Here is an 18,682-nt window from a genome sequence, read left to right on the forward strand (position 1 = left end):
TTTACTATTTCACTGGAAGTCATCATTCTGTTTTTAATTAGATGTTGAAGCTTGCTTGCCTGCACTGTAGAGTGAGTCCCTCCAGATGACTCCCAGTAGATAGTTCTGTCTAGTCTGACCCATCTACTACTTAAAAATCGAAAAGTTCAATATTAATTTTTGGTGCTTATTTATAGATGCAATTGAGATAGTTCTTATGCAACTAGGCCCATACTGAGGTTTTAGTTCTCTTAAGGGCTTCTTTTTTCCCAATTACCGTAGATTCCACCTGTATTATACCTCTTCCTTATACTATGCCTTTCTATTCTGAATTGGTCCTTTATTCAAGGTCAGAGTGTTAAAATCTCAGCAGTCAAAAGTGAATTTGACTGACAAAAGCAGTCAGCAGTAATGTATGAATTTTACTGCTAAATTTCTGCATGTTTTTTCAAAGACTGTCTCTTGTCAGTTTCTTTGCTAAAAATCATTCAAGCTGTATTGCCTCTGTTGCTTCCCAGTTCTATCAAATCATATTCTCAGGTATATCCTTTTTCAGTTTAGACATATCCCATCTTACAATTCGTATGGAGAACCTCTCTAAAAGTTCTTTATCCTGGCTCATTGCTTTCAGATTCACCTCCATCTCGCCATACTCCACTGCATCAAATACAATTAGATGTCATCTTTAATATTCTCCTCTGGTTTATTTCATGTCTCACTAGTTCATCTCCTCAAACATTAAGATATTGATTTTTTCCCACCTTCCTATGAAAAATGTGGATATTCTTGATTGCTTATTTTTCAGCTTGCTTCTCTAGCGAGCATCTCTTCAGTTTCTTCCCATAGACTTTACAAATCAGCTGCTGCAGTCCTTCTTAAAAATTTTAGTAATTTTGATTACAGATTATTGGTCAGGTAGTTGATAAATAGAATTGTAGAATTTCTCAAGGTAGAAGGACCTTAAAGGATTGGGGAATCCAACCCCTTGCTTCTCTCAGGGCTACCTAAAACTGAACCATATGACTAAGAGCATCACCCACATGTTTCTTGAGCTCTGACAGGCTTGGGGCTGTGACCAGTCTCTTAGTGAAGAGCATTTTCCTTATCTGAAATTGCCATTATGCATCTTCATTAGATTTCTTTGTGTCCTATTGCTGGTCAGCAAAGAGATGATATTTCTATACTACATCTGTGTTGTGTAAGTTATTCCAGGATCTGTGAGCTCTTTATGTAACTGGTTTGTATGGTACATCAAAATGATAAATAATGTTATCTCCCCATTAAGGAGGTACTTGTCCAGAAATGTAGTGAATACTGAGAGTGCATTAATTAAAATGTATGCTAGCAAGAAACTGGTAAAAGCAGATGGGTACCATGAGGATATACCAAATATGCCTTTGGAAAATATGCTGCAGGTAGGCTTTGAAGGAACTTTCTCTCAGTTGCTTGTCTGTCAAACAAACATCTGGCTCTGTGAGTAAGGCTTTTACAGATTTATGTTCTAAAAGTAAATAGAAATAACACTGGAAATGACGGAGATTTTGTCCTGTCAGTAATTTCTGTGAGGGATCAGACTAGAGAGGGAAGGGTAGCCTTGAATTACTTTTCATATGCATTATCGATGAAGGAAAAGCTAGAGGAAAGTGCAGATCTGTTTTTGCATAGACAATGTTCATAAAAGAATAGGAACTCTGTCTGCACTAATCTCATTAAAAAGAGATGGGAAGTTTGTAATACTTGGGTAGAAGAGTTGTGTCTTGGTTTTTAAATGAAAAATACAAGGTATGATTTAAGGACTGTTTTAAAAAGCACTTGAAATTCGTAATACCAGTGGAGGGAGGTGGGAGGAGAACTGATATTCTTCTGTAAAGGAATCTAAGAACTGTTGCTGGAGAGCTTGGAAGGAAAGAAATCAAATTGACAAGTTTGCTTTTCATGTTCAAATCTAACCGAAAGTTATAAAGTGAACAAGTGGCAAAAAAATTACAAGTTAATATGTTTTTTACAATGTAAAGCTTTTTTAATACAAAGAGGTAGGTGAGGCAAGGAAATTTCAGTCTTTACAGTTCTTGGAGATAAATCAGACTTTGTAACTATTTGCAATTGATCCTACTATCTTAGGTTTTCAAGATCAAAGCAGTGCAACTGGCAGGAAAACTTCTTCCAGCCTTCAACACACCTACGGGTATACCATGGGCAATGGTGAATCTGAAAAGGTAATAAGTTTTCTTTTGTGAAGTGTGTTCCTCCCCCTTCCTCCAATTTAAAATTAATAATGGCATAAATCAGTTTTTCTTAGTAGTGGAACTGTAGAAGATGCAGACAAATTGTCAGTCCTGGCATGTTAGGATAATTTTGATAGAGTTCAGCTCATGCTAACTCATTAACTGCAATAAATTTTGATCCTGTGTTTTTTGGTTTGTTTTTTTTTTTTATGATTCTGCAATAAGCATTCAGTTTGCCATTGGACCACACTGAGTGTATTATTCTGTGTGTTGCTCTAGAGCTTAATGATTGTTTCTTTAGTTGTTACAAAATCTATTAAAAACAAAATTGTTTTCAGGACATAGTTGAACTTACTGGGTTTTCTGTACTGTGTGAGCTGTATGTTACCTTTAGGAGATTCCCAGCATTTGAGAACATGGTGGGACTCTGAAGTTGTTCCTTCATTTTACGTTTTAACTTGGGTATAAAGTCTGACATGCTGAAGTCAACTGTGGTCTCTGCAGATCGAGAGGCTCCTTTAGATGTCTGTTTAGATCAGACTGAACTTAGATGGTCTCCATTGCCTCATGGAAGACAACTGCATTTCCTATTTTATCTTGTATTGCTTGCTTAGTGCTAGGATTTCCCCCAGATTTTGAGAGAGTATACATGATGCTTTGAGGCATTCTTTACATTTTCACTACGTCCTTAAACAGTAGGTGAAATGGGATGTATATCTAGATTGTGTGGACACTCACTCATAACAAATCTTTTATGAGAAGAAGTAGAAGTAATCTTCAGAAATATGTACTTAACTACAGAAATTAAAAGACCCAACCCTGAAAGGTGATGAAAACTCCCACATTAGATTAAACCAGAGATAGTTTAGGAGTTAGGACTTAGCAAGATGGTATCACTTTGAGTGCAAAAGGTAGGAGATATGTGACACTTTCTGCTGATTCTTTAGGTGAGCCTGAGGAGCTCATGTGTTATTCCAGCAGTAAACATCCTGTATTCCTATGTAGACACAAGATAGGGAAGCACATCCCACAAGTAAAGGGAACACAGCAGATCAGCAGGACAAGGCAGCAAATGCTGCCACCTTCAAAACTTGTCTTGCCTTGATTCTTGCTCTTAGGAACATGCAGTGAATAAAGAACAGCTGTGATTGAGCCCAGTGTTAAGTCATCATATTTGTGTGACATCATGGTATTATATTATTTAATCATAGGACTTTTTGTTGATTAGGTAATGGTATCCTTATTCTAAAAAGACCCAACCAGTGAACGAACTCATCAATCAAATGACAACTGTAATCTTAAGTATGCGTTAAAATATTGTTGTTACTTGTTTAATTGGCTGTGGTAGTCTTGCTGTGCACAGTAACTCTGAATTTTCTGTTGTTTTCTCCCTTTTTTATGCATATTTGTTGAAATTCAGTGGTGTTGGTCGAAACTGGGGCTGGGCTTCTGCTGGCAGCAGCATCCTTGCTGAGTTTGGTACACTGCACATGGAATTTGTCCACCTCAGCTATTTGACAGGGGACCCTGTATATTACAACAAGGTGAGTCTCAAAAATCAATACTTTTATCATACTTCTTTTCATAAATCGCATTAAAGGGGAAGTACTTTCTATATTGAATTCTATTTCCATTCTTGGTAGCAGGTAAATATTTTCATGACTGTATTTCTGTTACCAAATAGATGTCTTTCTCAAGTAGAAATATATGACAACAACAACACAGGTTTTCTTATTTGTTTCAGAATGCATTTTAAAATCATAATTTTTAAGCATGTTTATGTGAGCAGTCCTTTAAAACCAAAAACGTACAAATCTGAAGAAAGCCCTCAAGAAAGCTGATGGTTCAGATTAATAAAATTTGCTACTAAAATGAAAGAAAAATAAAAAAGATCAGATGTAACTATGTGCAGAGGGCAGACTAACGTTCTTAGCGGTGAACCTGATTCTTGATTTAATTTAGGTCATGCACATTCGGAAGTTACTTCAAAAAATGGATCGTCCTAATGGACTTTATCCAAATTATTTGAATCCAAGAACAGGCCGGTGGGGTCAGCGTAAGTATTCTTATTTTATTAATTCCTAATTAGAAGTCTACTTCTTACTTTGTTGCTCGGTTGGAGATCAGAGAGTTTATTCTGTAGGGCACAAACAGCATTGCTTTAAAATATAAAATACAGAAGAATTGCTTGAATTTGAGATCTCCTGAAATGAATCTTTGCCTGTTGCTGTCTGAAGTCACAGAGCTCACTTTTTAGAGTAGTTTCTTAAAATAGCATGTCACTTAATCTGATGCCTCTCCTCATGTTTATCAGTCAATAAAATCTTCACTAATAAAGAATAAGGCTGAAAGTATTTCCTCATTTTGATTCTGTTCCTGGTTTTGTTCTACAAACCATCTGGTAAGTGGATTATTGTAAGATGACGTGCATTAATGCATGTTTGTGGTGGTTAAATTGTGTTAGGCACTGACATCTATGAACATAATTTATCTACTCAGTGGCATGTGAAATGGCATGATGAACCTCCTTATAGATGTAAAAAAAAAAATAGTAAGCTTTAGAATGAAAAGAAAAAGCAGGTATTGTCGCTGACAATGTAAGAGGAAAGATAAAACATCAAGAGAGAGACAGAAACATGATTCCTTCCTTGAAGTGGTTCTTTCAAAAAAAATTGAGTGGTTTTCTGCTTTGATAGTGGTGGTGATAAAAGAAATTTTTTTTCTTCAAGGTTTCTATTTCTTTTACAAATGCAGGTCTTTTAGGAAAAACAAGCAAGATGGTCTATTTCTGTCCTGTTTGACATCAGTGATAGGTTTTGGGGATTTCAGTGGTTGGCTGTAAATATCCAGCAGAACATGTTCTGGCTTGCAAACTGAGAATCTGCCTCTGACTTTGAATCTGGTATGTGAGGGAGATGAATACAGCTGTCACTGCAGTCACTGTGAAATACTTGTCTAATGCCATCTTTAAAGTCAAAATTCTCTCCAAGGCATCCTATATCTTTAAGTGAATCATGACACCATCTGAAATGGGCAAATGGATTGATGGGACAAATTCTTCTGATAAATTTAAGTTTAACAACACATTCAGAAATAAGAAAATATGCAAATACAAATGCTCAGGCTTATGTGTTCAAAAGACAATTTTATATTGTTGCTTTGAAACAAATTTTTGTATTTACTTTTTATTAGTTCCTAACCATCTGCTTGTGCTGGTTTTATCAAAGGTAGTCTAATGTGATGTATCACTAAGATTCTTTAGACACTGTTTCATAGAATCATGGAATGGCTTGGGTTGGAAGGGGCAGTAAAGATTATCTAGTTCCAACCCCCCTGCTGTGGGCAGGGACACCTTCCACTGGATCAGGTTGCTCAAAGCTTCTAACCTCGAACACTTCCAGGGATTTGGCCTACTCAGCTTCTCTGGGCAGCCTGTTCCAGTGCCTCTATCACCCCCACAGTAAAGAATTTCTTTCTAGTATCTAATTTAAATCTGCTCTCTTTCAGTTTGAATCCATCTCCCCTTGTCCTGTCACAACATGCCCTTGTAAAAACTCCCTCTCCAGCTTTCTTGTAGTAATGGTGCACAGAATTAGTATCTCTTGGGAATAAAATACCCCTCATCACTAAAAATAAACAAACAGTGAAAAGTTTAACTTTGCAGATGTTTGGTGGAACTCAAATATGCTATTAAATGGATTTTGCAAGATAATACATTTGGGACTCAAGTTTAGGATTACAATTGGAGAACTTTTTATCTTATTTCTTTTTATCTGAGGATAAAAAGAAATACAAATATATAGAGCCTTTCATTTTTCTATGCTGATCATGAGTCATAAATTTGTTTCCTGGAATTTGGTGGTTGGGGTTTGGGGATTTTTTTTTGAGCAGATAAGGTTCCAAATGCACATTCAGATTCAGTTCTGGTAATATTTCTAGGATTTTCCCAGTGCAGTGTCGTGGTTTAGGATGATGGTCTTCAATTTAGTAGTTCTGCTAAAACCACACCTGCTGCTCGCTTGCCCTGTGCCTGCATCCTGTTGGAAGCACAAAAGGCAAAGAGTAAGAACAATTTACTGGAAACAACGGAGAGATAAGAAAATGAACAGTAACGGTGATGATATTAATAACAGAAGGTGTAAGACAAAGAAAGGATTTACATAAAAGACCTGTTCTTTCCAACCACTTTCTTCTCCCTTTCTCTCTCAGAAAGGATGCCCTTCTTCTGAGAGGAGTCATTTTTCCTACCTCTGGCAGTGACCTGAGATGGTACTGAATAACATTAGGGTCTGGCCATGCCTCCTCCCAGCTACTGTAAAAAATTAATGCTGTCCTGGCTGAAACTAGGACAAACAGCATTTGTAAACCTAATACTGATTTTGTGGGGACTAGATAGCAAGAATCCATAATTTTGCATTTCCTTTCACAAACCTGAGTGGAATGATGAAAAAATGTCTCTGTTACATCCATGGTAGATCACGTCCCAGTGCATGTACTTGCAAAAATTTAAGAAGTTACAGTAAAGGAGCATGTGGTCTGAAACACTGGACAGATGAGACAGAGTAGCTGAGGCTTAGGCAGGAATGTCTTTCTCCCTTGCAGAGGTTGTGTCCTGCTATGCAAAAGTGAGTCCAGAAAGGATGATACCTTCCCACACAACATCCCAATTCACTAGAGGACTCGTGTCTAAGTTCCCTACACTGTTACTGGCTTGAGTTCATGGTTGGTATTAGGGCAGGCAAGGCTTTTATGTTCCCCTCAGAAGGTAATTTCAAAGAGCATTGTATTTGGCTTGTTATATACCTTTGTACTGGAAAGACTGAGACAAAAGAGAGAGTATCAAAGCATAACTTTTCTTTTTCCAGCTTCTGGGAAAGCTGCCCTTTTCATCTTTGCTCTGACCTTTAGTTTGATGCATCTTATCTTGTACAAAGTACTTTCTGCAGGTAGTTTCTGAGAATTATTTTGGAACACTTTATTTGCCTAGATACAAGTAACTCTTTACTCTGACCTTTCTAGTGTTGCTTTCCTTTCTTTTTGTTGGTTTTTTGTTTTTTTTTTTTTTCTTTCTTAATTTCAACAATTTTTTCTCTGCTCACACTTTTTTGGTTCAATTCTAGCTAGTTTTTTTGTTAATCTGTACAGTATTCCAACTAAGTCATGAGCAGTGTGAAATAGATAAAATAAATCGGCATAAATACATTCCTAAATCCACTGCTGAAAAACTGTGGGATATAGCTGCAGTATAGCATATTTCTAATGGTGGGTTTATTTTCTCTTTCTGTACCCTTTATTCCAGTGGTGATATTCACCTTTATTCCACCTTTATTAGAAGTAATAAAAACATCAGTGGTGATGTGTACTTAGCAGTCAGACCTATTAATGCTATTACTACCACTTGATTCTTAATATTAGATAAAATATGTAGTGGAAGAATTAATTTAGGTCAAGTTTTCTAAGCAGTTATATTTTGTCTTTACCTTTTAATTTATTTTTTAAAAAGAGAAAAGATTACACTATTTGAATAGAAGAAAAAGTGTAGCCTTCTAGAAATATTGCTGTTTTGTTTAATTTTGTTCCAGTAAGCTGGTAGGTAAACTTGAATATTTAAAGGAAATTTCTGTTGCAAGATTGTGGAAGAAAAGGGAAGCATCATTTTCTGTGGCTTTGGTGTGGCCCCATAGGGCTGTAAACTGGATCCATCTCTACTTGCAAAAACAACCTTGTGGAAAAGTCTTGATACCTTTTACCTTGATACTTGAGAGAGTATTTTGATACCTTCTAAGAGCTGTTTCCATTAGGAGCCTCAGCACACCCTAATTTTACTGGTTTTAACCAAAGGTGCAATGGCCCCTCAGTCCTCTTCACATATCCAATGTTCTTGAATGGTGATGAGCTAGCTTTTGTAAAGATCTTTCAGGCCTTCTGGGGATCAGCAATTGTTATGGGCCTTTTCTGTACCTCAGAATATTTCTGTGTTAGCCTCCATAGATCTTAGGCCATGTTGCTGTGTCTTGTCTGATTTACCTCGTTTAAATGTATGCTCAAAATGTGGTCTGTGCTCTTTTTGGGTTAGGAGAAGAGGGGTGTTGTATGTGATATGCTGCAACCTCATTGACATCCTTCTGATGTGAGTGTGCGGGGTCCAGTGAGTCATTTCTGCTGGGGTTTGATTTATCAGAGTGCAGGCCTTTTGATCTCAGTATAAATAGTATGTTCTGCAGTTTCACTGCTGGGAATGATGTGCTGGGGACATTGCCCTGAGATGTGCACACCATATTTTTCGCTTGTTTGTCTGCTGTAGCTCACAAAGACATGCACTTTCATTCAAACCAGTCAATGTTTCTGTTACAAATGCCTGAAAAGTTATAATGAGTGAAGTAACTTACCAGTCAATTAGTAATAATGATTTCATCAAGAAGTATGTCACCACTGCTTCCAGGTTCTTAACAAGTTCTAGAGATGAGTCAAATGATTATGTCAGTGTGGCATTAATCTATAGCCATGTCTTCGAAGTGATTACAATTTAATTAATGTAAATTTTCATTTGCATTTAATGCACTTGACCTAGCCCTTGGAGAAGGGTTCTGGTGACAGATTACTTCATTCTTTTTCTAACTGCCTCAGTGAAGCAGCAGCAGCCATAGCAGGCAGGACTGAGCAAAGACTACTGCTTCATCCCATCTTTTTTTTCCACTTGAATGCTGTAAACCCCAGTTCTAAAAACTGCCAGGTGAATGGCTTACTGGTCATTGCTGAATCCCTGTCCTTTCCAGTGCGAATGCTTTGTAATACAACTGGACACTTAATGCTGTGTAGCAGCATTAAGGGGGTTCATTATACCCAGGAGGAGGAAAAATGATGGCTAAATATTTGGTTTTAAGCTTACAATGTGCAGTTACTACAGCATGGGGGTCATGATAGACAGCTTTTAAATGGGTTCAGCTCAGGATTTGTCAGCTCACTGGGGCATTTGCTAGAAGGCAGAGCTATAATGCCCACAGGAATGTTGACAGATTCCATTTTTACTTATGGGCTAAGGTGATGGTCCAGTAGGAACAAGTTATTTACAATACTTCTGCTTTGGGGTTTCAATTTCTATAAGACTGAAAGGAAAATAGCTGGCAGGGAGAATTTTCTAACCTCTCACATTAACCCTCAGTTCACTTTGTTAGCTTGTCCTTTACAAATGGTGAGTAGTCCGTTTGGTGTGAGCATCAGAACTTTGAATTTAGATTATTTGCAAAAGCAGTAACAGTGCTTTCTAGAGAATTCTCCTAATCAGATATAACTGAAAGTTGATTAAGAAGCAGGGATTTCAAAATCATGGACATTGATTAGTACTGAAGAAAAGCGATTACTTAAAATATTAAGATTTGTTGAAAAAAATTTAATTTGTATTTGCAAACATGTTATAATAGCAACTAGAAGAGCAATAACAAAAGAAATGCCAAATCTGCATGTTATTGCAGTCAGGACACACACGTCATGTTTGCACATTTCTGTGAATTAGCCATTCTTCCTTTTTGCTTTCCAACACTGAAAATAAACTGCTTAATTTCTTCTGGTTCCAATATCTCTTGCAACTAATAATGTTATTGGAGGGGAACTCTAATTACTCTTAACTTCAAATCTCATTTCCTGCATATGGGCTACCTATGGAGTTACCTGGATTGGTTACTAAGAGAGTTGTCAGTTTAACTAAAGTTGAGTTTTAGGCCAAATATGGCTTCCATATGCAAGAAAATAAGCAGAAATGTCATTCTGTGTTAATCTTACAACTTTATTACACCTTAGTGATATGTGGGCACATTAACAAGATGCTGTGAAGTAAGGTAGCATGTGAATTTACAGTGCATGAGCTGAGCATTGCTATTCGGAATGTAGCAGCAGACACCGAATTTGGCACCAGTGAATGCTGATGTGATGAACATTCAGCCTGCAATCTGTTCTCTGCTGATTTATTCATGTCTCCTTACAGAAAACAAGCCCCTTACTCAGACTTGCTCGTAGTCCAAGTTAAAAGCCCAATGGGGGTCACTCTGTCACCATCTTTATAAGAACTCACTGACAGTGTTGTGGAGGTGGGCGGAGCCCCGGCTGCTCTGCCCTGGAGGGAGCCAAGCTGAGGAGTGAAAGAAGAATTTCGCAACTTCAGCCAGAGCACCTAAGACAAAGGCAAACCTCCTAGCTACGGTGACCTGTCTGGAGACCCACAAGCCCCCTCGGGATTTTATGTAGATCTGTTACAATTGATTGGTTCTGTACCTTTTTCCTCCCACCCTGGTGTCCCATAAAAACCCCTGGGTTTCCTCTGGTCGGCAGAGGTTCCTCGTCCCTGGATCCCTTTCGCTGGTACCCTCTCAATAAAGTACCACCTACGGAAATTCCATACAAGACCTCTCTCTCTCTCACCACGACCGGCTAAAAGAGGGGCTAACTCACAAGGGCATGAGCTGAGAGCACTGAGCTGAAATCACTGAGACCTGAAATCACTGAGCTGAAAAATCACTGCTCTGCCCGTTGCTGAGAAGCCCCTCTACCCAGCTGAAGAGCGCCCTGACCCCCCAAGGAGCTGTTTCTAGCGAGACATCCTTTGGGGTGGCTGTGGCTCTCTGGGTCCCAAGCGGCAGACCCCATCCACCAGCTGGCATACAGTGTGATATTGATCATGTGTGATAAGAGTATTAAATGCTCTAAATTTAAATGGTGTCTTCTGTGTCAAAGGATACCTATCCTTTAAAAACAATGAGAAGATTCACACAGGTATTTAGCCTGTTACACTACCTTAGCCCCTTCTTGTGATGTTCTCACTTTCTTGCAGCTTCCTGCACCTATTACTACAGAGTAGATAGAGGCACAACCTGGGTGGCTGAATGAGAGAAGCTTACATCCTCTTATTTCCCAGTCGGTTGTGCTGTAGACTGGCCTTTAAATAAACTTAAGCAAGTATCTTTATGGATGTGCGTATTGCCTTTTCTTCAGGTGGCCTTTAGTTTTCAACAATAATTGATTAGATCAAATCAAGCACTTTTAATTTTAAAATGCTACTTGGAGAAGGTATCTGTGGATCTAATTTATTTGTGTTAGATTTACACTTCTTTTAAAATGGTGCCATTATCAAACATTGGGAAAAATATTAAATTACTGTCGTTAAGTCAATGGAAATACTGGGTGAGTATTCCAGGTTTTTTATGCCTGCCTGTACAGCTGGTTTGAGACTAATGCTCTTGGGCTGAGCCAGGTAATTAACCAGACTGCTTCATTTAAACTCTTGCAGGTAATAGACAAACCACCAGCAATGCATCCTATCTATTTTCATTTGTGATACAATATCATATCAAATACATAGCACCATCTGTATATATTTATTTTTCACTATTTAAAGGAAAAGTGAAAATAAATTTGATGTAGATGTATCTAACATGGTTAACAATGGTAAGAAAACCACTGCATTCAGTAGACTCCAGGACCTGAGGATTCCTCCTTCCCAGCTCTTAAACGCCAGCCAGGTCCAAGTGTTTCCATCCCTGTCTGATAGATGTTACTGCTGAAGTTCCTGTTTTTAGTCAGGACATATTCCAGAGGTGAACAGATGCATTAAGAGGACACTGATGCAGCTGCCCACACAGTGCCATCAACAGCCCTGCCTTTGCAGCACCACAGTGCAGTCCTGCCACAAGGCACCTGCAGCATACCGACAGGAAGCCAGGTTTTCATCCTCCTCCTTATGTTCACTGTCAAATAGATGCATGGGCTGGCACCTTTCATAAGTGTCCTCGTGCTCATGGGCACTTCAAGTATTAGCAGAGACTCTCAGTCCAATACTTGTGCTTGCACCCTGGACTCTGCAGCCAGCAGCACAGATCTTGGGTCTTTCTGGATGCAGATCCTCTGCTGTCCAGCTGGGAGTTTGCTAATGAACTAGACACGCACTCAAGATTAAATTCAGTGGGAAAAACAAGCACACTGAGGTGTTTTCAGTTGCTGGCATGTAAACCTAGGGCCCTGTGACCCACCATTAACCTCTGAGCTCTGCCACCCAGCTCTCCCAGCCCCTCCCAGAGCCTTTTTGATGTAGAAGGTGCTGTCACACTCTGAATATCCCCTTGTGAGAATGCGAATGTGAGAAAGATCAGCATGTCAGCTGAAGGATATTGCCCTGATAGTGTGAGCTCTATCTCATCCATAGGGAGAGTGGCTCTCTTGAATGCAAGCCTTCAAGGGTGCTACAGAGATAGAAAGCCAGATCCTGATTTATTTATCAGTGGGCCTTTCATTTGTAAAATTAAGCAAGAAACCCTTTCAGTCTTTACACCTGCCTTTGGGAGATGAAAACCCTTGCAAGATGGCAAGGTGAAGTGAATAATACTGAAGAATGAAGTGGTCTTTCATAAGATTAAAGAAATACTGCAGATACATATTTCAGATAAAAATATAATCGCTGCATAAATTAACAGGTTGATAGTATTGTTAGAGACAGTGAGAAGATGCTTGTATTGGAAAACTTGTCTTTGCCAGCTGAAGCTGCTCATAATCTCCTTTAACTATGAAGATATTATACCTTTTCTCTCCTACCTTTATTTATTTACTACATGCCTTGCTTAGCACAAGGAGTATCTTAAATTATGTCTATTAATACCTGTACCTTCTTTAAAGCAACAAGCAATGCTGTAAGTCAGGAAAAAGAAAACTATGAAATGTGATGTCAAGTTCTGGCAAAACATCCATAACCTAAAAGGAAGCAAAGAGAATTGGGTCAAGTAAGCCTCTATATTCCAAAACTCATCAGATAACTACTTTCTATTTGGACTTGTGAATAACAATTTCTAAGACTTTAACTTGCAGGTGATTATTTTTCCCCTTCAGCATAAGGAAAAGATTTTCTCTCTCTTAAATAGAAATGGTGCAGAATTAAAATAATTGCATATTGTAAAAGTACTTGTAGAGTAGTTCCCAACCTGACTGCATTTTTGCACACTTACTTGATTTAGCAAGTAAATTTCTTTTTTATTTCAAGTTTGGAACATCATTTATAGAATTGGAGATATGTGATAGGTAGTTTGGACATTGGCATAAAGCATTTATTTATGTACATTTTTCTATTTGAAATCTGCTTTCAGTTTATTACATTATGAACAAATAAAATTACAGCATTATTTCTAGACTTCCAGCAGTAGGCATGCTGTTGCATATGAGGGTGAGGGTGGTTCTTTGCAGTTGAATTTTTTTTGCTATCTTGGCAGGTGTCCTTAAATTTTACTCTCCAATTTATTTTGTGTTGTTCTGTCCTTGGGAACATGCATGTGTTTTGAATAGAAAATAATCTGTATAATCTCTGCTGGGGAATTCCCTTTGCACTTTTCCTTTACAACCTTGTACAAATGTAATTAGCTGTGTTCCAAGAAAAAGCTGCATTCAAATTTGTTTATTTGTTAGAAGCCAAGAGCGAGATAATCTGTTAAAACTTTATTTTAATGAGATACAGCAGAACTATGCATTACAGGGAATATGCTTTCATAAGACTCAAGGTTAAGATGTTTTACTGGTCTGCTGAGCAAGATGCTGAAAAAGGTGAACAAATAAAAGCTTTGTTTAGTGTGTTAACGCTCCTAGTGTTATTGGAAGGTAAGACATGTTTACAAATTATGCATCTGAAAAGGAGTGAGTGACTATAAATAATTCCTAAAGAAAGGATTTGGATAGGGTATAACTTTGAGAATGCTTGCATACATTGCTAGGCAAAGAGATAAATATTTCATTTTGCTGTACCACCATACTATACATCTAGAGCATGATCTCAGTGGGGAGTGCATCAATATCTAGAATTTGTGATTTGTCCCACAGCAGCTTTTCCATTCATCTTTCTCACTGTGAATTCGGTAAATTCATCTGTATTAATGAAGTCTGACATGTTTAGGGTACTGCCTGATATTTTTGAGAATTTACACTGATGGCTTTGAAGACATCAACTTAAAATGATCAGGGAGTAAAAGTTATCCTTTGACACATGCTCTGTGAGTTTTTTAGAGTTTGATTTCCTGTAGAATCATATTATTTCTTTGATAATTTTATGCCTCAAGCTGCATTTTTGAACCATTCTTGACTTACTAGTTTCTTACAAAAGGGAAGCCATCAAAGTCCAGTTACAAACGTGTTACAGCCTTATTAAACTTTCTTGGTTTTATTTATTCTTTCTTTGTAATGTGTTGGAGGCTCTGCACTTAAGTGTTTCTGTTGATGCTCTCTAGATGATTGGTAAATTTGGATGACACATCTCTTGTGACATCTGACATCTGTTTCTTTTTATTCTGTCTTCATTATATGAGACTTCATATTCTGAGTTCTATGTGGAGATGTACCTGCTGGTGGCCACGAGAAACATTTCCAGTTTGGTCACATTGAGAAGAGAGGGTCTGTAGTTCTGTTCAGTGAACATTGAATGTATCTTACCTGTGGCTTCTTTTAATCCTGAAGTTCCACTGGGAGTTGGACTGTCCTTGTAGCCGTAAGCTAAAATACTGTCTTGACTTGAGGATCATGTGATCTTGCAGATATGGTCCTATATGACATATGTAGTCAAGTAAGAGAGAGGTGGTGATGAATGCAGTCCACATATGGTGTGGTAGCTCAGTCTCAGTCACACAGCATGGATTGAACAAATCTTAAAATCTGCACAATTTCCCAGCACTTACAGAGTGATGAAAACCTCAGGTGGCTGTGTATTCTGTTTCAGGCATCTTGTCATGAGAAGAAAAATAAGAGCTACATAGACTGAAGTTTAGGAGAAAGAAACAGAGTAGCCTGGATTTATATTGCATGTGGTGTAATCCAAAAGTACCTAAAAAACAGGGAGTGTCTTTCCTTGCTTCTCAGAATCACTTTTGACTGTCAGCTTCCATGTGGGATACATATATATATACATACATGTATATGTAAATATAAAAACTGCCTTGATCAAACTTGAAGGGTGAAGTTTTTGACAGTGGGTTTGCCAGCTGATTTGGTACAGATGAGTGTTGGACTAGATTTAATCTAATAAAGCTTTTCCTCTCCCATGTTCTTGTTTATAATCTTCAAGAGGAGAATTGAGATCTTCAAGGAAGACTAAGGTGAATAAACTAAAGTATGTAATGACTTTAAGAGCTTGTCAATCCTCCTATATATGGACTCTTATGGAAAAGAGACTCTTTGGGTTTTAGGCACATACCTACAGCAGTATTGTTTGCAGCAGGTGATGTTATCCCTTTTAGCTGCTTTTCACAGCCACCTTTTCAAGTTAAAAAAGTCATCAGAGACAAACATGCACATGACTTCCCATCAATCCCCTGGAAATCCCAGCGGCTTTGTTAAAGCTGCCACACAGTTGGTATTTACAGTGACTCCAGACTTGGCTGAGAGGCAGGTGTGCTTCGTTTGGGTGGCTCTGTGGGTGAGTGTAATAACCTTGAAAAGACAGCTTCAGGTGATTAAAAGGCCACTTTTCAGTAAACACACTGACATAAGGATGTAATGTGTTTCTAATTTTAGCATGTGGACTTGATGTATTTAGTCGATTGGTGTTTAATTCCTGAACATGTCTTCTGCGAGATGACCTAAATCTTTCCAGAATTATAAATAATAGCTGGAGTGTGTTGATGTTTCAGAAAAGTTTGAATTAGAAAAAAAGAAAGAAAGCAAGCATTTGTTCCAGCTGTGAATTCCTGAGAATGAAAGTACAGTCTGTTATAAGATACCAAATTAGGATACATAAAAAGGATATGTCAAAGGATACTTTGACATAAACTACATCGAGTCTGAAGAAATGTTTTGATTCTAAGAACATTAGTTACCTAAAAATGTGTATTAGTTGGCTAGTTATACTTGCTGGTCTGTTTTGAAGTATTCCTATTGTCTTTGGACACACTTGAATTGTGCAAGTTTAACCATTTTTAGTCTTTAGTTTTATAGTCCTTACAGTTCTAGGAAGTAATTTTGCTTAATTTTGTTATATGAGAGACTGGTAGCACTTATAATTAAGATTGCTTAATACTTCGCCTTAAGCAATTGTGTTTTCAGTTTCTTGTAGCTGCCAGACTTTAGTTCTTCCAACTGGAATATTCTGTCTGCCTCAGGCTGTTCTGTTGGGGTTTCTTTAAACAATTTGGACAAAAACACTTTAGCCATCTCTAAATGAAACTGGAAATGGAACGTGATTCTGCTCGGATTAAAGTTTGTTTTTTCAAAGAGTACAGTTAAGGAAGTCAAGAACCATCCATATTTTTCTGAGCCTTGTTAAAATATTCACACCTAGTTTCTCCATCTGGAGTATTTAGAGTTCAGCTGCTCCATTCTCCAGAGCTGTGTGTGCTGAGCGGGCGTGATCGTGCACCCCCAGGTTGGGAGGAGCTGAATGAGGTTGTTTCATGTTGCTGGATTCTGTTGTGGCACCAGGCAGTAGAATGAGAAGCAGTGTCTGTTCAGCTACCTCCCAAATAAATGCTTAACTTATATTCTTCAAATGTGGTTCTGTTATATGAGATGCATTTCCTGCATGTTTTCAGAAAAATTCTCATGCTGGTAATGTGTTCCTTAGTGATGCATATTTTATATTTGACTGAAAGTTGTGCCCTCACCTCCTTTTATCAGGGGTGCCTCTGCTGCAGTTAATTTACGAGTGTTTGCACTTTTAAGCCAACTGCTATGGCTTAAGACATCCTTAGGTTGAAATTCTGCTGTGAATTGCAGCAGCTGCAATTTCCAGGGCCTCAGCTTTCTGGATTAAAGGATTAGAAGGGGAGCTTGCACCTATTTAGAGCAGCTGAGGAGCAGTAAGTCCAACTACATAAAGTAAAGATTGAACTGAAATTTAATCAGAGCCAGCCTGAAGACAAACAGAAAAACAATTCTTTGAAAGTTTCCTGCACAGAGAAAGAGGGGCTCCTGCAGTGTAAGGCCAATTAGTGCAGGCCAGAACAGTTAATGGTTATGGGGTATGTGGATTTCTTAATCAAAGTCAGTATTAGCTTAATCACTTTGCTACCCACTCCTGGTCACTTAACTTTTCCACTCTTGAACTCCTTATCTTTGTTAGTTTGTGATCCTTGAGGAAGATCAGCCTCCCTTTTTATTGCTTCCTTCTTTTGTTGCAAAGTAGCTGTGTACTACTAGTCTTGGTTAAAATGAATCAGTGCTTTGTTTATCTTGGCATTTCCAGTCTACTGAGTATAGCACAGAGTTTTAGTGAGTTCTGCTTTATTTTGAAGTCAAAAGTAACGATTACAGTTCCTAGATTTGGGTTTACAAATAGCCAAATTAGTAATTTTTGCTTGGTTGTTCTCTCTCTGCCTCTAGTTTAAAATATTGAATCAGTGTTGTAGTTACGATCAGTGAATTAAAAATACTGTGGGCATAGTCAATCCTCATCTCCACCTGCCTGTGCTTCTATACTGCTCCAGTGTTATCTCACCGTCTTGCCTATGCATGCTAAACGTGCTTCTGCTCAGTGTTGTATTTCACCTTCTTTATTCCGTGTGCAGTAAGCCATGCAGAAGCTTTCTGCCGAGGGTGGATGTGCCCTGGGGTCATGGAGAGGCAGTGGCTCACTCCCTGTCTGCTCCTGGCTATAGCAGGAAGCCTCACCCTCAGGTGTTGGGACTACAGAATCAGTTCTGGCATGCGGTGCTGCCTTTAATACAATGTCTGGCTTCGTTTGTTATTCTTGCTCCTAGCCAAGAAATGACAATTGAACAATTAAGGCACAAAGCAAAGAGGCTTTAGCAAATCATGAACTGTTTAAAATTTGCCTCATTAAGCTGCTGTTAACTACTTAAAGCCATCTGCTTAAAAATAATTTGCACATCTTAAGTTTGCTCTAGAGAGCAGGTAGATCTTCATTAGAACAGGCTTCATTATTAATGTTATCTTTAGGGGGCTGTGAGTTGTTGTGGGAAACGTGCTATTGCTCACTGAACCAAACTTTCTCTCTAAACAAAAGGAAGTGTTGGTAGCTTGCTGTCCGTGGTCATAACTGTCTTCTTGGGAACCACTGCCATTCATGTGGAAATTGGCTTGGCTGTGGAGGAAGTTATTTACAGATATTACGTAGGTATGGGTATGACAAATGAGAATGAGCCATGTGAGTGCACAGTGTCCCTGTTGTCTACGACCTCCCCAAAAATTAGTCCTGAAGAGAAAGAGCATCCAGATCCATCTCAGTGCTTCACCTGTCACTGAGGAGGTGGAACCTTGTTGCCTATGCCTTGAAGAGCTGTTTGTGGGGGAAAAAAAAGGTTGTCTCCGCAGATTTGTAAAGAAACAATTGCACTTAGAGAGAACAAATCACCAGAGCTCTGCAGACCCTCCCTGCTCTCTGGGGCTGAGATGCAGTGGCATTCCAGTGAGACTGTGTGTGCCCTGTCTGACCTGCCTGGTGCTGTCCTGCTTCTTGTCTGGGGACACCGTGTCAGCAGTGAGCTCATGGGTTGCTGATACCAATA

At 38.5% G+C, this 18,682-nt stretch overlaps 1 protein-coding gene across 1 annotated transcript in view; it reads left to right on the forward strand.

The window, feature by feature from the left end:
* Positions 1 to 18,682, forward strand: part of MAN1A2 (mannosidase alpha class 1A member 2) — a 131,988-nt gene that overhangs the window by 85,489 nt on the left and 27,817 nt on the right. Inside the window, exons 6-8 of the mRNA XM_066341184.1 lie at positions 2,101 to 2,195; positions 3,625 to 3,748; positions 4,167 to 4,260. Of these exons, the coding sequence (XP_066197281.1) occupies positions 2,101 to 2,195; positions 3,625 to 3,748; positions 4,167 to 4,260 (313 nt within the window). The remainder of the gene's footprint in view (positions 1 to 2,100; positions 2,196 to 3,624; positions 3,749 to 4,166; positions 4,261 to 18,682) is intronic.

Source organism: Sylvia atricapilla, chromosome 2 (assembly GCF_009819655.1).
Source record: "Sylvia atricapilla isolate bSylAtr1 chromosome 2, bSylAtr1.pri, whole genome shotgun sequence".
Classification (NCBI taxonomy): domain Eukaryota; kingdom Metazoa; phylum Chordata; class Aves; order Passeriformes; family Sylviidae; genus Sylvia; species Sylvia atricapilla.